The sequence below is a fragment of the Halichoeres trimaculatus genome, unplaced genomic scaffold (assembly GCF_033239565.1).
Source record: "Halichoeres trimaculatus isolate MK-OKI-2021-1 unplaced genomic scaffold, fHalTri1.1 fHalTri1_scaffold_22, whole genome shotgun sequence".
Classification (NCBI taxonomy): domain Eukaryota; kingdom Metazoa; phylum Chordata; class Actinopteri; order Labriformes; family Labridae; genus Halichoeres; species Halichoeres trimaculatus.
This window is the reverse complement of record NW_027437200.1, coordinates 20802963-20825725: the sequence shown is the minus strand read 5'-3', so window position 1 is coordinate 20825725 and position 22763 is coordinate 20802963. Positions and strand designations below refer to the sequence as shown.

At 40.2% G+C, this 22763-nt stretch overlaps 1 protein-coding gene across 1 annotated transcript in view; it reads left to right on the top strand.

The window, feature by feature from the left end:
• The window catches only part of gal3st3 (galactose-3-O-sulfotransferase 3), a 49103-nt gene extending 27066 nt beyond the window's left edge, over positions 1-22037 (top strand). The window contains exons 2-3 of the mRNA XM_074662202.1: positions 15692-15794; positions 17937-22037. Coding sequence (XP_074518303.1) covers positions 15712-15794; positions 17937-19263 — 1410 coding nt within the window. The 5' untranslated portion in view covers positions 15692-15711 and the 3' untranslated portion in view covers positions 19264-22037. The remainder of the gene's footprint in view (positions 1-15691; positions 15795-17936) is intronic.
• The last annotated feature ends 726 nt before the right edge of the window (positions 22038-22763 follow it).

Genomic DNA, 22763 nt, shown 5'->3' with positions numbered 1-22763 from the left:
TATATATATATATATATATATATGCCAACGTGGGGATCATTTGGGATTGATACTTGAGTTTCAGTTTCTCTTCTCTAGTTCGAATGTAAACACATAAACAAACACAGTAAATCCTGCTTTGAAAATTGGAAATGTATGTATATATATATATATATATATATATATATATATACATGTATACAATTAAAATGAGCGTTTTTGCAGCGGGATGAAATATGCTTGCTGTTTCACTGAGCGTGACTCATTTGTTTTGAAGATATTACACTTAGAGGTTAGGCATAAATTTGGATGATCAGACCAAAAATGCTGAGAGGTGTGGGCACATAGCTTAGCTTACAAAAGGTTAGGCTGAGTCAATATTTTAATTGAGTTCATGGGTGATAAACATACATTTAAATGCTTGTGCTTATAATATTCAGCTTTTCACAATCCTTCATCAAGCCCCACCAGGCCTGGACCAATCAGAAATCAGAGATCAAACAAAAACCATACAGTGTGTTAATGTAGGACTTCAGAGCTTTGAGTAAGAAGCTTTTTTCATAAATAGGTTTCCAGAGCTTTCTAAGGCTTACTGTTTTATGCTGCCATGACAACCACAAACCTCTATCCTGTAGGCTGAGGATGAAATAGCTTCCCAATATTACCTTGATTTGAGAAACTAACCTAGAACGAACCTCGGTTTAAAAATATATCTGCCCTTTGGCTGTTCCAAATGCCAGAAAATGGAAGGATTGAGCAGCGGAGGAGGTGGGTGTCCAGCTACAACTGCAAAAAATGATTTCAAGCCTTATATCTGGGATTGATTCTGAGGATTTTAGAGATAAGGCCTCAGACGTAAGCAAACAGCCTTCCTGGAAAATGGATGGATTTCCTCAATGGCCCAAAGAGCTTTAAAGGATTTCTCAGAATTCAACCCTGCTCCTTATTCACCCTGAACCGTTGTGGCCCTCCTGGTTCAAACAGGAGCACTGTGTTTTTCTAAATTTAAATAAAAGTCTTATCATTTCACCGTCAGACCCGTGAATAAATCCTCCATCCATTAGGAAAATAGAGCCTTTGTCCCTGAGCTGTAAATCACTGGCAGCTGCAGATGTTAACAGCAATGACAAATTTCTGAATCAGGCTGCAGCTGTTACCGGAGCAGCCTCGACTCCAGGGTCGACTGGTTCTCTTCTTTTTCAGTGTCACCTCTTGAAACCCTACCCATTAAAACAAAGCCAAGACTGAGTCCCTGCACTTTGCTAATAGCAATAATCAGAGGTGATGCCTATTGATCCCTGCAGAGAGGAAAGTGCCAGAGGAAGCTGGACGTTGGGGTCAGCAGTCTTCGATGTGAAAGGGGATTAAACGTCCAACTCAAGGACATGTTAGCAGGACGGATGCTTGATCTCTGCTTCAGATGCATTAACACTTGACTTCTTATGTAGCTTGTTTGTACCAGTTTTTAGGTAATGGGTTGTGCAATTCTGATGTGTCATCAAGGTGAATGGAAAATCATTTTTATCCCAAAGTGAAGACAAAAAGATGGATGAGGTGACAGCATCACAAAAAGGAAGCCAAAGTGTTTAAAGCTGCAGCACTATCGAAGAAATAGCTACATTGGCATGTCAGACCAACAAATAGCCATAAATCGTTTCCTTAAAACTGTGTCAGGAGTAGCAAATCGCAGGGGCCGTGATGTGACATCCGCCATTGTTACCATCAAATAGCTAATCAAAAACTACAATTTTCAGAGAAACGAACATGTGTGCATCGAACAACATAAGAACTAACCCTTAAAGGTCCCATATTTTGCTCCTTTTCTGCAGTTTAATCTGGATCATTGGTGTCTTCATGAAATGGTAGTAACATGTTTTGGTCCAAAAAGCCAATAAATCAAGCACAGCAGCATTGTTTCCAGGCTCTCATAGCCCCTCTGTTCAGAACGCTCTGATTTAGTGGGCGTGGACTTAATATGTAAATGAGCCACCGCTGATACCGCCCCGCTCTTCCGCGTCACTGAGAGCGGGGCCACAAGCTCTGAGTGCTCAATTTTCAGAAAACAGTGAAGCTTGTTTACCATAACATTACAGGCTAAAACAACAGGCTTACCGCAGCTAAAGTTAGCATCCTGAAGCTAACACAGAGACAGGGGACACTGAGGAAAAGCTCTTCCATCTGCTCCACAGCACACAGCATTTAAAATACTCACATTTCCAGGGTCCCAGGTTTATTGGAGGATGGTTGGTAATGCGCCTGGATTCAGGACCAGTCTATTGGCTAGCCCTCTGTTGGACTGTCCAAAGTTGGAGAAGCAGTCGGCCGTGAAGTGACTAGCACACACATGCACAGTTTTACTGAGTGTAGCTGGAACATTTCCTTGATAAATGAACTCTAGACACTTAGTCTGTCTTCTTCTGAGATGGGAAGCTTGTGCATGGAACTATGTGGCTGATTACAGCCAAAAACAGAGCAGTGATGGCTCTTCAACTTTGGCATTCTCCTCCTGGGGAGGGGAGTGGGCAGGGAGGGGGTTCGGGGGTATCTGCTCTGGTGGACCAATCAGGTCAGACTTGCTCCTGATTGGTCAAAAAAAGGAATCGCTGACGTCGGCAAACCCGGTAAACTTCACAAGCACTGCTAAGTACAGGTTTTGTCATTAAATATCACATTTTGTGGGCTGGGAGGAAAGCCAAAGACCCACAAATTTCACTAAAAGACTTAATAAAGTGATTTTGTTTAATATGGGACTTTTAAAACTAGAACTGGTGTTTCAGCAACAATTTTTTGATGCGAATCTTAATTTTGAAGTTTGGGCCATGTTCCATCTGCTTCAATGGAAGAGTCAGGCTTTTACCCTATACTGCGGCCAACCAAGAGAGGAAGCTCTGAAGACGTATGCTTCACCTTTTAAATGCTAACATGCCGTCAATTTTTCAATAAATGGCTTGTATAGACTGTTCAGATGTTGAAGTTCAGATTCAGAACACACCCAGGCTAATGTTAGCTTCCATAGCATCTTAACTAAGGATTACTTGCTTGCTAGCAAATTTCTAGAATTAGAATTCTCCACATTGCAGTATTAATCTAAAGTAGCCCTCAGGTCTGTAAGCTGATTGTGTATCCATGTGTGTGTGTGTATTGTTGTTCCACATTGTTAGATGTGTCATCAGGCGTTGCCGTGGTCTCCTCTAGCAACAGTCATCCTGCTGCTGACGACCCAACCCCAGGTCATCTCTGTGGTGGCTGGGCCGTGAACAGCTGGCCATGTGTGTTTGTCCATGTGTGTAAGTGTCTGTGCGAGACGGAAAGGCAGGGGGAGCCAACATATGTGCATAAGCTAACACATGTCGTAGCTTGGTATGCTAGCTGGTTTTGATTATAGCTGAAAATAAATCAGTAAGCCTTTGTTTTGTACATATCATGGCTCAAAATCCCAGAGTTATCATGTGGGTGTGTGTGTGTTTGACTGAAACGTTACAGATGACTCGAGGTATGAAGGTCTCCCAGGGGAGGTCAAAGGTCATCATCTGAGATCAGTGCAGATGACAAGATCATGTAGCGTAACAGCTGCTGTTCTCCTTAGAGGAGCAAGCATGAGGCTTCTTTCTTATACTCCTTATGTTGGAGTCAGCTCTGTGTGTGTGTGTGTGTGTGTGTGTGTGTGTGTGAGTTATCAGAGAGTGTATTTGATGAGAAATTGTAAACATCCGTGTGTGTGTGCTTGTTAAAGATTATATGTTGGTATCATTGTATATTTTAGCCCTGAGTGAATGTTTGACTGAACCATGGGTAAACTTGTTTCACTGTTCTCATGGGGACTGCATTATTTATTTTTTTTTTTTTCCGGGGCCGTGTGTGTGTGTGTGTGTGTGTGTGTGTGTGTGTGTGTGTGTGTGTGTGTGTGTGTGTGTGTGTGTGTGTATGGTTTGTCTTTGGGTGTGTGAGGGAAGAGCAAACATGTGAGTACATAAACATTCATGTGGAACTACATTGTTTTTATTTTCTTCATGGGACCTTGTGGTATTAGTGTGTGTGTGTGTGTGTGTGTGTGTGTGTGTGTGTGTGTGTGTGTGTGTGTGTGTGTGTGTGTGTGTGCTTGTTTAAGGCCCAGTTTACACGACAACGTTTCACCCTAAAACACAAAGCGAAAAAAAATCAGCATTCTCACAGAAACGCTGAGGGATTGAAAACCCTGTAGTAAGCATGCCAGGCCTGTAGTTGGCGCTATAACTGTCTTGTCCAGAAGCGGCTTTTGGTAGATCTCCATAGTTCTCTTTTAACCCCTGAAGGTAAACTCAACTTGTGTTTGTTTAAGTGCACATATGGGGACTTTTTTTTTTTTTTCAATTTTCTTCCTGGGACCTCGAGGCGTGTATGTATGGTTTGTCTTTAGATGTGTGTGAGGATTTGTGTGATGAAGTTTAAGTGTTACTGTGGGAACTGCAAAATTTTTATGGTTCCTGGAACTTTTTAAATTTATGGATGTGGATTTTTTTCCTGTCAAGATCCCAGAAAGGGTTATCAATATTTGGTTATATGTGGCTTTCTGGGAAACAATAAATATTTACGTTTGGACACCTCTGGGATCGTCACACTTCAAAAACAAAAAACAAAACCAAAATTGGGTCTCCCTGTTTAAGTGTACATTTAAGGACCACATTTGTTTTGTGGCTCCTGGAACTGGTGCATTTCAGGTTGTGTTTTGTGGTTGTTGGTTTGGGCTTGGGGGTATCTCTGGATACTCTTGTCATGTAAATAAATTTTGGTACTAATCTAATTTTGAAATTTTTATTATTCTGTATGTTTGGTTTGCCTGTAAAACGTATAAGTGTGCACTTTTCATATTTGTTTTTTTTACAAGTGTGTATCTTTAAGGGGGTAAAGTGTGTGTGTGTGTGTGTGTGTGTGTGTTGGTAAATTTGGGTGTGCCTTTTTCAGTCTACACATAAGGACTACATTTTGGTTCCTGGACTTTGTAGTCCATTTTTGTTCCTTTTAGTCTGCATGTGAGGTAGGAATTGGTGCAGAGTTAGGTACGTTTAAAGGTACTGACCGAATTCTGTCAAAAGTACCAGGTACCAATTCATATGAAATTAAAAGGTACCATGTTAAGGTACCTAAATGCAACCTTGTGACTGTGAGGGAGTAGAAGAGTAGGCGATTTTCCAAGCTGGACATGAACACAGCATTACAAAGTTATACATTAAAGGATAAATATGTTGAATTGAAAAATAATTCATTGTATTATTAAACAAATTGACATTTTTTAACACTTAAACACAAAAAAGTAACAATAATTGGTACCGTTAAGTACTGATACCGATTGCCAGGTACCGGGTTTCAGCACCGTATCGTTTCCAATGTGAAAGGTACCCATCCCTAGTGTCAGTGTGTGTTCCTGAGGAGACTGGTGTTTTCTGCCAGTATCACGTAGTTTGTGAGTTGAAATCTTCCTCTCAGCGTGTTTTGTGTGCGTAGCCTGTCTTTGAATCATAATCCTGTATTTCTGCCCAGCCTCTGAGATTCAATCTAGCTCTAAACTTTTCAGCGAGGCGAAACTACTTCAAAACTTTTATTTTCTTTTTATTGATTCATAGTGGCTGACATTTTGAAGATACCACATTTTCACACTGCTGCAGCAGCAGCCGCATAAAAAAAAGGAAAAGAGTCCGCTGGGAGAGATGGAGGCAAAGGTTGGAGGAGACAGAAGGAAAATAAGTGCGGGGGAAATAATGTTGAGATTGCCTGCAGGGAGATTTAAAGGTGGATTTAAGAATAACTCCCTCACACATTTCCATCTTAAGTCACATTGTGTTTGCACACGGCTGCAGCCACACGCAGACTAACAAAAAGCCCATCAGTGCTCACCAACACGCTCAAATCTGGAACTCTGTGTGAACAAAAAGCCATTATTCCTGAGCAGGAAGAATTAAACTGGAGTTAATTGGAAGGTATTAGCAGAAGTTTTGTAACATTATGGGAACTGGTTGGTTTATTGCCACTTACATCATGAAGACAGCAGAGACTGAGCCGCGTTTGGGCTCCAAAAGTAAACCTGTGCTGGATGCATCCTTCTCGAACAGCTTTAACGATCATTTAATAATATTTTTACACTCCAGAGGACCGTGGATAATCTCAGTGAAAATATGTTGGACTGACTAAAACATTATTAAGTTGTCTTTACAGCTTGATATAAGTTTTTCTGATTTTTTGAATTTATGATCTTAGTGCCCCAACAACATAAAAAAAACACACAAAAACTTTTACCTGTCTTTTTTCTTGGTTAAAGAGTTTAAGAAGAAAAGACAAGCTTTAGGGTGATAGCTGGTATATCAAAATACTGCAAATGAACCCATACGCAACAGCGGTCAATTTCAGGTAGTAATTAGTGTAAGCTGTTCCCATTACCGTAACTCTTCTACTATTTGGGCAAGCAAAAAAAAAAAAAAAGCAAACAGTTCCTGAAAGAAGAGAAGATGAGCTTTCCTGGGTAATTACAATGGCTGTGATGACACGTCTAACCCAAAGACCCACTTTTGGTTTAATTTCATGCTCAATGCCAATATGCTGAGACATTAAAGTCAAGTCTGTAGAAGCCCATAACGTAATAATGACCTATAACAAGAGCCCGACCAATACTGGGGGCAAAAAGAAGCCGATATCCAACTGATATAAAGTAAATTCATTGATATGCACAGGATATATACTGTATATGAACACAAATTATTACTAGCTATTTAAAAGTTCAATCTTCCATTTAACGCATTGGCCTAAACTAGATTTTAAGTAGCAATGTAGCTGCTTTCAAAACATGCAATAAATACAATTACAACAAAATACAGTGAAACATCTTCAAAAATTATTTCAACGAAGATCAAAACTTGTGAATTTATAAGCCCAGATTGATCCTGCATGGCATAATGAAGTGAGACGCTGTGTAATAGCCTTATATTAATTAACACAAAGGAGCAGGAGTGACAGAATCTCTGCAGAGCAAAATTTTTTATAATTGGCTACATTTTGGCCGATGTTGATTAATTAGTGACAGGCTATAATCGGCCCGCCCGATTAATCGGCCCGTCCGATTAATCGGCCCGCCCAATTAATCGGCCCGCCCAATTAATCGGTCAGGCTCCACGTACAACGTAATAACGACCCATAACGTAATAAATTTGGCCTTTTTACAAAGTAATAGGCCCATAACGTAATAACTGACAAATAACGTAATAAAAGTCCTGAACCAATAACGCAATAACTTATTACGTTATTGGCTGGTTTTTACATTATAGGCCTGATGCTAAAAAAAACCTTTGAAAATGTAATAACTGAGCCGATAACGTAATAACCAGCCATTTGCTCTTTTTGACAATGTCATAGGCAAAACACATAATAACTGACCATAACGGTGTATAGCAAATCAGCTAGTGCCTCAAAAAAGTACTCATTTTTGTCATGAAAAATGCAATCTTTATTAAAACTCTGTAACAGTTGTTCCTTAAATCTACTACAATTGTTATGGCTTGTGTTCTTCAAGATAAAATCAAACAATAAATAACAAAATTGAGTTCTGGTCTCAACAACTTTAGATCCTAAACTGAAGAATAGAACAATAGAACTGAACATATTTAACCTGAGCACGAAAATAATGAGGATAACTTTTCCCTTTCTTACATTTAAGCATTCAAAAAAAATCGAATTCAAATTATTTTCTACATTGAAAAAACACACTAACTTGTCTTTAGCAAACAGCTCTTAAAGACCAGTTATTACATTTTCAATGGTTTTTTTTGCATCAGGCTTTTAACGTAAAAACTGGCCAATAACGTAATAAGTTATTGGTCAAAAGTTACTACGTTATAGGTTCAGGACTTTTCTTACGTTATGGGTCAGTTATTACGTTATGGGCTTCTACACACGTCACCTCACTCGTTAGGAATCATCTTAAGAGATATATTCAATGCTGCGTCCTAGGGCTGAACAATTTATCGTTTTCAGATCGAAATCGCAATTTTAGACAATGCAATTTTGAGATCGCCAAAGCAGCAATTTTTTGCAGAGCTCCTGACTGACTCAGGATCTGTTGTGTCAAGTATTATACACATTCTGTTTTAAGAATTTGTTTACAATCTATATGTTAAAAGTGCTGGTAAGCAGGTCAACAACACAAAGCCTCTGTTTAGGAGTAGAAGTTGATGAAAACAGATTATTTATCATCACTATTGATGATTAAAAAATCGTGAATTGCAATATCTGCCAGAAAAATTAGATCTTTTCCTAAAATCATTCAGCCCTACACGTGAATATCCCAAAGCTTGATTTGAAGAAAATCGTGAACCGAATTGAAATCACAATATCTGCCAGAAAAATCGCAATTCAATCTTTTCTTAAAATCGTTCAGCCCTACTGCGTCCTCTTCTTTTTCTTCTTAGGGAAACTGTTGCCAAACTTCAGTCGTCTCACTGTCACATTTCTGGACTTATGGGGTCAAACACCTGTTAGCTCGCAAATCAGTTTTACTCAATAACATCATGGGACAAAACAATGTCTGTCTGTGCGTCAGGGATTTGATTGAAATAGCATGATTTGAAGCAGAACTTAACGTCACTGAACCCATGAGATGCTCAAAGGTTAATTCAGAGTTCAAGGAAAATTTGTGAAGTTTTTATCGCTAACTTTGAATAATTTACTGTCTCCTGATTTTGATCAAACTGCTAATTTTGGGGTCTTAGATTGTTCCAGAAAATATGCTGCACACATCCAGGAGCCGCTGAATTCCCCCTCCCTTCACCTCTGAGTCCGAGGCGTTCATGAATAAACCACGAATTGAAATCTGTGGCGAGTGGCTGCGGCGTAAAATGGATAATCCACTGAAGCCTGCATTAGAGGATTAGTCCAAACCCGCCTCATCAGGTGGTTCTTTACCTTTACGTCATGTGTTGAAATCCTTTAAAACAAACACCTCCTTGTGGCTCATCCCTCGTTTAATCTGAGAATCAATAGATAAGATAAGGTATCCCTTTCTCCTGTCTGTCTCTTTTTACTGAAGCATCGTCCGCTAACACGCGGATCTGGTTTCCTTTCACGCTGCCCTCATATCTGCAGCCATCGTCAGAGAAACCTAATCAGACCGTTATAATTAAAGAGGCCGGAGTGTTAGTGCAGAGGTAGGGAGAGGAGGAGAGAGGAGGGAGGAGAAGATAGCAGAAGATGAGACGAGAGGTCAGGTCCGTCTGCTGAAAGCCACTTAAATCCCTTTCTTATTAACTCTCTGTGACATATGATCCACCTCCATCCCCGCCATGAAAGCACACACACTTTTACTCAGGTCGACCAACCAGCTCCACAAGCTCCAGCTCCTGCATCTCTGATACGTCTGGCAGCATCCCTCTCCTCTTTGTATCAGGATGATTTCATTCAAAACAGGTATTACCGTGACATTTTCGGATGCAAATCAGGCCTCACCTCCAGCTGAAGGGGCCGCTGTAGCTGAATGTAATTGACCAGCCTGGAGAAGTTGACATTTCTTAGGGCAGTAATGAAAAGTTCACGCTGTTCTACTTCTTGTGAGTGTTTTTTGAGGAGTGGGAAGATGTTTTTAGATGCGGAGTGGATGGAAAATTCAAGCAAAGTATGAGTTCAGTCAAGCTTGGACAAGGGAACACGACTCAGCTGGTCACAACCAATCAGCAAATAGCAAAATGAGTGGGTTAGGGTTGGGGTCTAACTTATTTTTGAACAGTTTTTTAAAAATCCTTTCCCTATTCCCACCCAAACTGATTTTGAAACAAGACTGGGAAATGTAAATTTGAGTTTTAAAGATGCTATGAAGAGGATCTGTTTTAATTTACCTGCCTCGCATCCTTTTGGTCCCAGCGTCTCACACACACTGTCGTGAAGGCGTCACTTTGTTTTGGAATGAAATGAAGATTGGATCAAAACTGGTTTTCTTTTGTTCAGGAAAACTTTTTACTGGATACAACTACAACTAAAATAAGGTATTTATAATCAGTTACGGTCTGAACGTGACAACGATAGGGGTGGGTTATATTTAATGATGTGCAATTTTACATTATGGAGTATTACTGTTTTGAAAAAAATAAACGGACGGTGCATAGATGGCAAAGGAGAGGTGCTTCAAAGTCTGCATTTGCTGAATGCATCTTCTCAGAGAAGGCGCTGGGAGATCTTTTTTTGTGGTAGTTTTTCCAGCTCTCTGTCCGCTCTACGGAGTGAGCTTGTCTATGTGTGTGAATGCGCGCACGTTTGTGTGTCTGTGAACAAATTGAGGCAGAACTTTGCGGCATCTCATCATGTAAATTAGATAAATAACATTAGACTATTTAGTCTGTTGAATAAAAAAAAAAACAAGGTAGTGTTTCCCTTACCTACAATGGAAGGGGACACACTGTCATTGTTAAGTTGCCATAGGATATTGTTGGGCAATGTTTTTCAGAGGTGTATGAAGCAGAAAAAAAAGGACCAGAAACTGTTGTTCTGAAATGTTGTGTCCATCCATAGTTATCCTCTTGGTAGGAAAGTAGTTGTACAGCATTTTATCGGAATATTTGAAAAAATTATTGAGATATATTTATTTGCCCTTATCCCCCACCCCTAGACAACAAGCAAACATACGTTTGTACCGTAGTTTAGTAGTTGTTTATATTTAGCTCAGCTGGCAGCCCGGTGCTATAAGACATGTCTGTAATGTGTAACGTTAGTGAATCCTGGTTACGTCCTGCCAGTCATCTACTAATCAGAGCTAACGTAACCTCACTCTTCATTTTATTGATAGACTCTCAAGTTTGAACAGACCACTGCAGAATAACAGCTGACTGTGGGTTGGAATCAACATTAGCACAAACAGATTAGCTCCTGTTTTAGCCTTTAGCTCGTGCTCTATCTCTCTCCTGTTTATCTTTCTTCTGCTCTTCTGTCCTTTTTCTGTCTGACAGTTAGGCTCCAGTGTCCACCATCGCTACAAAATCAATACTTAACTCCATCAGCCGGCGTGGTGTTGTCATAGAGACTTAGACTTAGTCAGGAAGCTATGAAGTATTGGCACTGATAATCTCATTTCAAAGTGTGTATTACAATCAGGCATATATCCAGAAGGGAGACTTTTTCAAGATCACTTTCAAACTCCTTACAGCCCTTTAAGTTGTCTTTTTTGTCTCAGTGTTCTTGTGGTTTTTGGTGTTTCTGCAGCCAGCCTCTAGTGGAATCTCAAAGAACTGCAGTTTTTAGCATCTCCACATCGGCTTTGATTCTTTCTGATGGAGGTTGTTGCTTGATTTTCACTGATGCTCGCTCTGTTGTGACTTTTTTAGAGCACATGAAAGAGAAGGTGTGCTCTCCCTACTTCAGGCTTTGGTTTTTCACGTCGGCACGTGGAAGAACAAGGGGCTTCTCAATTAATTAATTAGTTCTTACAACAGAACTTAGTTTTTTGGTTGTCCGGGTCACTGTAACTCGAAGCTCGATCCAACGTCAGCAAGACTTGGTCGAGTTCTCGAATATGTTTCCTCTGAAAGACCTCTCCATTTCTGAACAGAACGGTGGACACAGTCAGAAAATAAAAGCCGTTAAAGCTCTAGGTCTGGCGCTTGTTCCTGGAAGACTTTCAGGCCTTTAGTTGACCTCAGATGAGCCCTTATCGGATCACACCATCTTTTTTCTCAAGTTTAACTACACCTTTGGAGATTTGTTGTCAATAAAATCAAACCGCCGCTTCTCTTCCTGCTTAATTCGACCACAACACTTTGAGGTGAAAATGTCCCCCAGCGGAAACATGGATCTCCTGTATGTGTCAGGTTGGTAAAAGTAAGCAAAGAGCACAAACTGGAGTTAGAGATAAAACACACACCACGGCAGACGCACATTAAGGTGTCGTGTTAAGTGCGATGGATTATCCACACTGAAGCTAACACTCGAACCTCACCAGTGCTTGGACAAAACTGTGAATGTAAAGAGAGCAGAGCGACATGTTTTCAGAGGAACACACTTTACTTGTTTAAGAATTCAAGGGAACATTTTCCCATGATTCAGTTCTCCGGAAACCTCAAGAACTTTCTTTAAAAGCCGATATGTTCCTTTTGTGGCAGGAAACATTTTTGGCGTGCTGTATATAAAAGAGCACATTGATGGAAGAACTCAACTCTGCACTCAGAGCCAAACTCTGTTGTTCAAGGTCTCGTCGGGTGAGCAGCTTCAGACACTCGATGTACCGTAACAAATTGATTTTTCTGCCTTTTTTATGAAGTGAATTAATGGAGAACCAGGGAGAATTTGTGAGCCCTGACCCAGAAGCATGTAGCTTTTGTTTGCTGGAGCTCAAGAGGACACTTCCTGTCTGCAGAAAGACTCCATGTGAAGACCTGGTTCAAACCTCTGCATTGAATAGGTTGACCCTTGGTGATCTCTCAATACACATAAATGTTGATTTAAAACTTTGAAAAATAAAACTCAAATTGAGTCTTCCCCCAAAAAGCATGCAACAACATCAAAATCTGCAAGTGCCAGATTATCCGGGCTCACTGTAGTGAGTCTAAAAACAATGAACTTGCATCAAACCCACCCGACTGTATCCACAGCAATCTGTGCGTCGGTTAAAGAGCGGACGTTAATGGGTTTATGATTTCATGTGTGTCCGCATCAATGTGACTTATGCACATTCCTACTGAGCTGAACCACTGAGGCATCACAGCCCCTGCTGCTACATTGTTTTTGGATTGCACAGAAATACGCCGTAGTAATGTCTCAATCTAGATCTGTAATGAGGAAACAAATGAATTTGTGAAAAAAAATCTTTATATTAATTAGTGCTCAAGGCTAATTAAAGCCACCAGTCTTTTTAATCAGCAATCAAAATAAAGTCTGATCTTATGCCTGTTTATGAGCTTTAAGGGCCCGTTTCCACTGACAGCTCTTTTAATTAACATTGCCCACAACCTCAATGTTAGAGTGCTTCTTACTAGGCTTTTTTATTTTATTTCAGCCACTAGTTTTTCCTTACCAGGAAAAATACTAAACTTATAAACTCATGGTCAAAGAGAGCTTTTAAGGCCTGTTTACACTAACAGCTCTTATAATAAACAGTACTCACAATCTGAATTTTAGAGTGCTTCTCACTAGGCTTTTTTCTTTTCCTAAATTAGTAATTAAAGGCTAAAGACCATTTTTATTCAGTCACTGGGTTTTTTTAAACCAGGAAAAAAAACAATGTCTCAATTCATGGTCAAAGTGAGATTTAAAGGCCTGTTTCCACTAACAGCTCTTACAATAAACAGTACTCACAACTTGAATGTTAGACGGCTTCTCACGAGGCTTTTTTTTATTTTACTAAATTAAAGACTAAAGACCATTTTATTCAGCCACTGGGTTTTTTTTTTAACCAGGAAAAAAATGAACATTACAACTCATGTCAAAATAGAACTTCAAGGGCCTGTTTCCACTGGTTGCATTAGATTACGAATTATTAAGTACATAGAAAACATCTTGGCAATATTTTGTCATATATTTTTCTTTTTTTTTACTTATATGTGTAATTTGATACAATTTAGTACCATACACTATTTTGATTTAACAACTTTTTGAAAAAAAAAATGGAATTAGGATATTGGCTTATCCCATGCATATATATGAGCTTTAAGGGCCTATGTCCACTAGCAGCATTTTTTTCACTAACAATGCCCATAACCTAGAGTTAAGATTGTTTCTAACAAGATTCTTTTTTTTTTCACTAAATCACTGAACAATTTCTCTTATTTTACCAAGCAATGAAAACAATGACTTTTCTCATGCAAGTTTATGATTTTAAGGGCCTGTGTCATCTGACTGTATTTTTTTAGCTAGTTGCCCCCATGACCACAATACAAGACTTTTTGTGTAAAAAACATCAATGAAAAAATCACAGATCATTCAATTCTATTTTTTTTAATCAGAAACTAAAATTCATTTATTTCTCTATTTGTTTTGTCAACCTCGGGCATCTGCAACCTTTACTTTCAAATGAGCAACTTTTTCTCATCTCACCTACTTTATCTTCACAATAGAGACAGTACAGTGTATAAGATTTTAAACATTGTTAAAATATTTTGAATAATTATCTTAACAAGAAGCTTTTTAATATATAAAATTGTACAACAAGAATACTGGAAGTGGATGAAATATGTTGATTGTGTTGCTCAACTCATATTTTTTTGGTGTTTGCTGATTTCTTGCCTCATATTAGGCATGTGTATTTAGCTAGCACATTGTCAGTTAAATTAATGAATCCACACAAAATTGAAATCTGTATTTTCTTTCAAATTTGTCTTGTTGTAGATTTTAAATATATTTTTTTAAGCTACAAGGAGCCACTGCAAAGGAGTCAAAGAGCTGTAGGTCGCAGACCCCTGGTCGTGCTATGTGAGGGCCTGTGTCCACTAGCTGCATCTTACTGTCAAGCAATACAGCCTCAACGTCTGAGTGCTTTTCACAGGTTCTGACTTTTACTTACAAGAGTTGACTTGCAGCTTTAGTCGTAACAACTAAGAGAGTTTCAAAATCATCTGTGCGTTTCATTAGCATCAGCATTAGCATTAGCAGTAGGTCTGGAAATGGTACCTTGTAAATTGAGTATGGTTAGAGTGACCTCAATTTGGACCACCTCCATTGTTAGCACAGATGGCAAAGCCTAAAAACAGCTCAGCATTTAAAATGCTAAAAGTGCTGAAGAAGTAAAACTAAACAAAAAACAAACAAAAAAGCAACACTGTTAGTGGAAACAGGCCCTAAACAGCAGATCATTTTGTGTCTTGAGACATTATTTTTGTAATATTTCATTCTCAAACCATTCTTGCAAGCTTTTTTTCATTTTCTGTTAATAAGTGAGGTGTAAAAGTGAATATAGCTGTTTTAAAGAGAAAAAAATGATCTGGAATTACATATTTGATCACTTGTTGAGCCAAAATGTTGCAGATGCAATAAGAAGATTTCAAATCGTCTTTCTGTGAAGTAGATGATTTAATGATCCTGACTGTCAGAGTGGGCGGCGGGATCACAGCTGCAGTCACTCGCTCCCAGCTGGAGCCGAGCATGCTCACAACTGATGCATCCATGCCCGCCCAGCGTGAACCTGGCGAGGAGCCTACATGCTGCTTTAAGTAACGTGAGCCGCCCGTCGTGACTCCTGGCATGTGTGTGGACGGTGTAATCAAGGGTAGAGATGTCTGCCATTGTCCTGAAAGTGAGATGCCATCGGGAGGCGGTTGGATTTGTTCCCAGGTTCCATTGCTGTCGAAGAGTTTTGGTCGCGCGGGGTCAAGTGACGACGGCGAGCTCTCACTCTGAGGTGCTGTTGGTTTTCACATTGGAACGTCCCCGGGATGGGACTTATGTGCGGCGCCATCTGTGCGCAGTTTGAGCCAAGAGAATATAAACTAGTGTGAGAGCTAATGTGAGTGTTACAGCTGTGGAAGGTAATGAAGGTATCATTCACTGTATTATTACAGAGCGACAAAAGCCAAGCCTCACCGCCTTCTGTCTCACTGATGGCTCCCTCTATTATTTACCCGATAAATCCTCCTCTTCCTCTTTGTCTCTTTTTTCCTCCCGTCCTTCAGCTCCTCGTTTCGGCTTCTTTTCATCTTCCCTCCTCGTGACCCTTCCTCGTGTTTCCCCTTCATCTTCATTTCTCTGATGCGCTCTTCATCTGCTCCTCTCCTCGCAGGTCCAGTGAAGCAGAGCGAGATGTCGCAGAAGAAGATTTTCCTCATCTGCGTTGCCATCAGTACCGTCAGTCTCCTGCTGCACCATGGGGGCCACTTAAGCTGGTGAGTGATGGAAACACACCTGCACAGATGATCTCTCCACGAGTCCATATGCTACTAATTTCTATGCTCTATACGAAGTGTGTGAGAGTTGAAGCATTGCTGTGTCACTCAGGGGACCAATTATGAAGTAGCAGGATCACATAAAGACATGGCTAGTCATCGTCAGGCCAACACTTTTCAACATTTTCTCATAAAACTTTCTCCAGTTCCTGCTTTTACTGTCGTTATCACTCTCCTCATCTTTCTACTCCACTTTTTACCCATTTTCTTCATACCCAGACCTCTCCAGTGAGGCTACACGATGTACCACTGCAGAGCAGTGAATATAAATGCATCCGCGCTCTGTAGGAAGGAAGTTTCCTGGGATTTTATTATAACCTCCTTCACTATGGTGAAATAGTATCATGAATATTCATCTTAACGAGGCTCCACTCGTACAACCTGGACTCTATTCTCCTGTTACCTCTGCAGCTGTCATCGTTAAACTAGAAAAGCAAAGTTTGTAGTGAATTCATACCCGATGTTACAGCAGAAAGTTGGGCTAGAGCTAATTGTTGAATCAATCATTCAGATTTTTGTAAATCCAATTAAACCGAAAGTAAAAGGAAGATGTATTTAAAAACAGATGAAAATAAAGATGGGCAATGGACTGAACAGTTTTAAAACAAACACAGACTGAATTTGAAAACTGTTTGGTTCGAGTTTGACATGAAACATTTATTTTACCCAATGACACATAATTAATAATAAAAGCATGTGTCCTGATTTTTTTTTTAGTGTTTTTAATTTTCTCATGAAAAAATGTCTTTATGTCATATATATGTATGAAGAATTTTTTTTAAGATTAATTAGATGTCTATAGTTCTTCATTTTTGAGAATTAATCTTAATTTTGGTTTTCTTTTAATTCTTCATTATTTCATTTTGTTATTTTTAAAATATTTTTAAAATATTTTTTCAATGAGATTTTCCACTGATGCATGTTTGTTATTGTTGAGAAAATAAAATTTTGAAAAAAAAAATCCTGTATATATATATATATATATATATATATATATATATATATATATATATATATATATATATATATATATAATTTTTTTTTTCAAAATTTTATTTATTTATTTTTTTTCTGTGTTTTTTTTCCCATATTTACTTTCTCAGAAATTTATAAAGATGCATCACAGGGTTGAAAATCACATTGAAAATTTCTTGAAAAATTAGAATTAAAAAATAAAACACTGTAGGAAAATATTTTGACACAGGCCTAAATGTAGCTCCACCACAGAAACCATTGCATTCAGGAGTAATCACTATGAACCCAAAAGCTTAATATCTAGATTTTAAAAGGAAAAGATATAGCTCTTTAAAGCTACTGGGATATTTTTTTTAACTCGTCTTTAAATCGAATGAAATGAACACCAATGCCTCTTTACGACCTGAAAAAACAAAACGAGCTCATCAGTAAAAAACGATTTTTATCTCTAAACTTGTAGTTTATCATGTTGTGAGTGCAGCCAGGGGGTAGGCGTCAGCCTCTGTTTAGACCTACAGTGGCTTATTTCTTTGACTTCTTAGAAACATCCGTACGGTATTTTTTGTGTAAAAACAGAAAGATCAGCACAAAAAGTAACCTCCTTGTCCACACGAGGCACCAAAATCAAGGCAAAACAGATGCTTCTCACAGGAGCTTTAAGTACATTCTATTAAACTGTTATTTAAATTAATTAATTAAGCAAATTAAAATTTAACAGGGTGAGCAGGACAACTTAGAGATTCTCTGTTCTTGGTGTCTGGATTGCAGGACAGGATGTTACACCAAATTTCCCTATCAGAGATGGTTGGGGTCCAGTAGCAGCTGTAGCAAAGCTAATACCAAACTCTGAAGACTGTTTTTGCCACAGTGTCAACAGGCAGAGGTTAAATGGCAAATATATGGTGATTGCTGTTTCGACCAATAAGAATGGAGTATTTCTCTAGTAGTTTTTCAGACAGTTATTATCAGGTTCTTTCTCATTTTAGAGCCACATAAATGCATTTTCATACTTTCTCAAACATCAGCCTCCTTCATGTCTATCAATCAGCTGTCAGAGGAAGTGGTCTTTTTTAAGAAGTTAACAGAGCGTCTGTTTTCTCTCCCCAGGACCATAGAGGCCTTCCACCTCAGCTGTCCAGGCCTCCGTTCCCTCCCTCTCTGGGGTATGAAACCGAAGCACACCAATGTGGCCTTCCTCAAGACCCACAAAACAGCCAGCTCCACCATGCAGAACCTGCTCTTCCGCTTCGCCGAACGGAACAACGTCACGGTGGCGTTGCCCGTGCAGGCGTGCAGCCACCAGTTCTGCTACCCGCACTCCTTCACCTCTCACTTCGTCCACCCGCACACGATACCACCGAACATCATCACCAGCCACATGCGCTTCAATAAGGCAGAGCTGCAGCGCCTGATGCCCAACGACACCATCTACATCACAATCCTCAGAGAGCCCGGGTCCATGTTTGAGTCTCTGTTCAGCTACTACAACCAATACTGTCAGAGCTTCAAGAGGGTCCCCAACGGCTCCCTGGAGGCTTTCTTAGAGGAGCCTTGGCGCTACTATCGCCCAGACGAGAAAGACTCAATGTACGCACGCAACACTGTCACCTTCGACTTGGGTGGAGACAAAGATCGACCAGCGACAGACGTTGCGTACGCCCAAACCTTCCTGTCAGAGGTTGAGCGAGTTTTCTCCCTGGTCATGATAGCCGAGTACTTTGACGAGTCTCTGGTTCTCCTTCGACACCTCCTGTCCTGGGATCTGGACGACATTTTGTACGTGAAGCTCAACATGAGGACGACCAGCTCAAAGCGAAGCCTGACGCCGAGCCTTTCTGCAAAGATCCGTTCCTGGAACTCCATTGATGCACGTCTCTATGACCACTTCAACGCCTCGTTGTGGCGCCAGCTGTCTGCTCTTGGTCCCGCCTGTGTGGCGAGGGAAGTGCGACTCCTTCGTCAAGCCCAGGAGAGGCTAATGAGAAGCTGCTTTGGCGGGCGGATGCCCCTCTTACGATCTGCCACGCAGATCAAGAACAAAGACCTCCGCCCCTGGAAGCCGAGCGGGAAAGTCGACATTGTGGGCTACGACCTTCCAGCGAATCTTAGCCGTGGTTTTTCAACCCAGGCCCAGGAGCTCTGCCTCAAGCTAGTCATGCCGGAGGTCCAGTACACAAGAGTCCTCCTACGCTCTCAACTTCTGCGATATCGTAGAAGCTACCAGTTCCGTTCACCACAGCAGCCACGTTCCCCGCTACAGCCTATACGCACAGTCCTGCTGCGGCATCCTCAAGGGCAGCGCAACCAAGCTCCCCCAGCAGCCCCAGGTCCTGCATCAGGAACAGGGACCACATCCACTACAAAGCCTCCTGCTGGGGCTCAGGATCCCACCACAAATTTAGGCCCCAAATCCTCACTGAAGGAGGCCTCGTAGACTGAAAAACAGAGACTTGAACCAAATCTGAGTGCCCAGTAGACTGCATTGTCCCCCCATCCTGACCCTCGAGTTGATGGTGTTTGTTTGGTTGGTTGGGGGCGTTGGGAACAAGGGTGTCTTTTGGAAATCAATGCCTCCCCTGTTCCTCCCAGTCAGTTTGTGATCAAAAATACATGAGGAGCGAGAGTCAGGGAAGGGGGGTTAGTAATTTTGGGACTTGAACTTGAATCCCTCCCCTCTTTGCGCTGTGAAACAGTATCAGAGTTGGCAGACACAAGAGCTGGAGAAATCTACACTGGGACTCGGCTCAATTGCACTCCTCTGCAAACGGATTGGAGAGGGTTTTAGGTGAGAGTGGTCCTTTGAAGCAAATCTGTTATACGCGACAGGGACTCAATAGGGAAGTGGCGATATCGGGCCTATTGTGAGGCACAGAGTGGGCTTTGTGTGTATCACACTGGTAAAGTATCACGTTACTTGCTTTCATTCTGTGTATCTCGAGCTCTCTTTCGTTCTAGCTCCCTAACATATGCCATTAAAAGTCCTTGAGAGACATAATGACATGAGGGGATCAGCTGTCAGGCTTCCAAAGAGCCTCCAAGGAGGCCAGACTGACATTGAGATCACCTTCGAGCATTAATACGACTGCACAATCAACAACTCTTCTTCTCTTTCTAACTCGACGAGCCTGATGAAACGGCGGGAGGGGGTTAAAGAAAGGAAAGACACTTCTAAAGTCGGTGTCCCTTCAGCCTCTCTGGCTTCCTCTGCATCCTTTGATCCCTGCAGGCCCCCTGTGGCACTAACATCTCCCCTCCCTTGGACCACCAGCTCAGATCACACCTTTCATTTGACGGCGAGGTTTCTGGATGTTGGACTGTATCGCAATACAATCCCCAGGCCTTCATTGTATATGAAAGGCATGTATGTAATAACCTACCAGCAGCCCCCCACAGCGCATACATTGGCACAAACAAAAACATAAAGCAGCTGGAAGGGACAAAGACTTGTGGGTCCTGGTGTTTGAATATTTAATTCTCTCCTCTCATGGCGCTCCTATGGCTCCTCTTGGGTTACACGGCGGTACATTTTCATAAAGAATGCAAGGACTAATCATCGCCGACCTGGAATTGCAGGTGAACAAAGCGAAATCGTCGGCGTATGAAGTGATGCTGAAAAACCTGCGAGGCTGGTGGGCCGTGCCGGGCTGTCTACGAACTGAAAACCCGTCACTTATCTCAGCGGTGATCCATTTTTAATGCTCATATTTAATGTCATTTATGTTATTTTATTCCTCCTGTGATCAGCAGGGAACTGCTAAGTGAGGCGGAGGCGGAGGAAGGACATTTGTGTGAGTGAATGTGTGTGTGAGTGTGTGGAGTATGTGGGCCAGGAATGTTGTATTTTTCATGGCCGACTAAGTTGGCATGACAACAAAAGGATGTACAGTGTGTGAGATTTATGAAAACTATGTATTATTTATTATCGGGACCTGAAGAGTCCCATTACTGTATTTTCAACTGTTATTTTCACAAACCACTAGATATAAAACTCCTCTCTGCTGTCGAGTTAGACGACATTTATGTGTCCAGGAAACCACAGATGGTCAAGCCATGAGGAGACGGTATAAATTATTAATTTATATATGTTTTACATAATGCAAAACTACAAAACCACTTCTGATAAAACCGCACATTGAAACAAGTGTAGTCGCTTTGAATTCATCTTTCATTCAGCGGCGCTTGGGTGCTTGACCGCTCAGAGCTTTTGTGGTTGGGAGTCTGTCACCCTCTAGGCTGTGATAATAAAAAAAAAAAAAACAAGCTGCTTGAGCGTTGATCGGAGGAAGGAGCAGAAGGAACAAAAACAAGTCAAGGGTGTACTGTTTTATGTGAACTTAATCCAAAAATCAGCTTTTAAAGATTCACAGTTTTTATTTATTTGCAGGGTAATTAAATGTGTCTATATATTGCGAGAAATATCTTCCAAAAAGCATTTTTTTGAGGTTTTTACAAAACAAACTACAAAAGACCAAACTCACAATATGTTTAGTTTGATAACTTCTGTGAACTTTTTGTTGAAAACAGCTGCAAAGGAGAAACAAATTTTCAGATATTCCCAAAAAATGTTTAGATTTCAACAAAGAAACTCATGTTAAGGTAGGAAAACACTTGGAGAAAGTCAACACACAATTTATTTTACCACTGGATCAAAAAGTTCAGGGTAAAAAGTATCAAAGTCTTTCAAAATTGTTGCTACTGTTAGCAGAGCTAGCACCAACTTCCACCGGACTGGTTAAAAGACAGATTTATTAAAAAAAAAAAAACGTAAAACTTTAACCAACCACTCTACGAGATGTAATGTGTCATCTGTGCTTGTTTACATCCAGGTAGTAGAGCATTTTGGCTGCAGGCTGTCGCTATTAACCAGAGCTATAGCTCCAGCTAGTGGCAGGAGGATTTGCTGCAACTACATAAGACAAGAATTTCTGACCTACATGAATAAAAGCATTTATTATTGTCTTAAAACTTAACTGTGAAGTTTATATCTTTAAAATTTTAAATGACTTTCTGAAACAGCTGGGAATTGTAGTTCTTAGCAAATTTTCCCAAGACGGAACAACTATTCGCATTTTTGGGGACTACAGTTAGCTACAAATGGATACTCGTTCTTTGACTCTTTTCACGACATGTTTTTTTTATTTTTATTCAAGCTTATTTCTAACATCAGTGGTCGTTGATGGCACAAGCTTTATTCTTTATCAGAATCTGTTTTTCCAAATAGACAGATTTGTTGTTGAGACGTCAAAGGCCTTATCCTTCAATGAGTTTTCACATTTTAACAGTTTGAAAAAAAGCCACTGCTTTGGCGATGCTTTAACCTGCTGAAAGATAACACTGAATTTATGTTTTTGTCTGTCATTGTTTCATCAAAAGTGTTCAATACTGAATTTAAAAAAAATATGAATTTTACCATAATGTGAAATATAGTTTGAATATGAAATTCAAGATTCAAGTTTCGGGAAACCGGACAATTTTGCTGTAAAAGAATAAAGAAAAATGTAAGAAAAACAAAAACAGATTTAAAGCTCCTGTGTTGATATTGACTTTGGCGCCCCCTTTGGACAAATCAGCCCCTTTTTTCTGCTGAAGATCTCCTTCAAAAGCATAATTGTGTTTTCCGACACATAAAAAAAATCGTAACAGCTTTGCTTTAAAGCACCTACCCCTTCTACAGTGGTTGCAGATTATAAAACAATATAAAAACTCATTCAGTTATTTTTTGTTAGGGTCTGTAGGCCACAAAGAGGCCTCGCTGTTAGTTTCAGATGGTTTCATGATTAGCTGAAAAACTCATCACAGGAGCTTTAATTTTTCCCAGAGCTGCCATAAAAGGTCTTGCTTATATTTGTGCATTTCTTTGCATTATGGTTGATTTAATTGACTGAAAGCGGTACATAAATCGAGCGTATGTGGGAGTTAGCTGAAGATGATGTT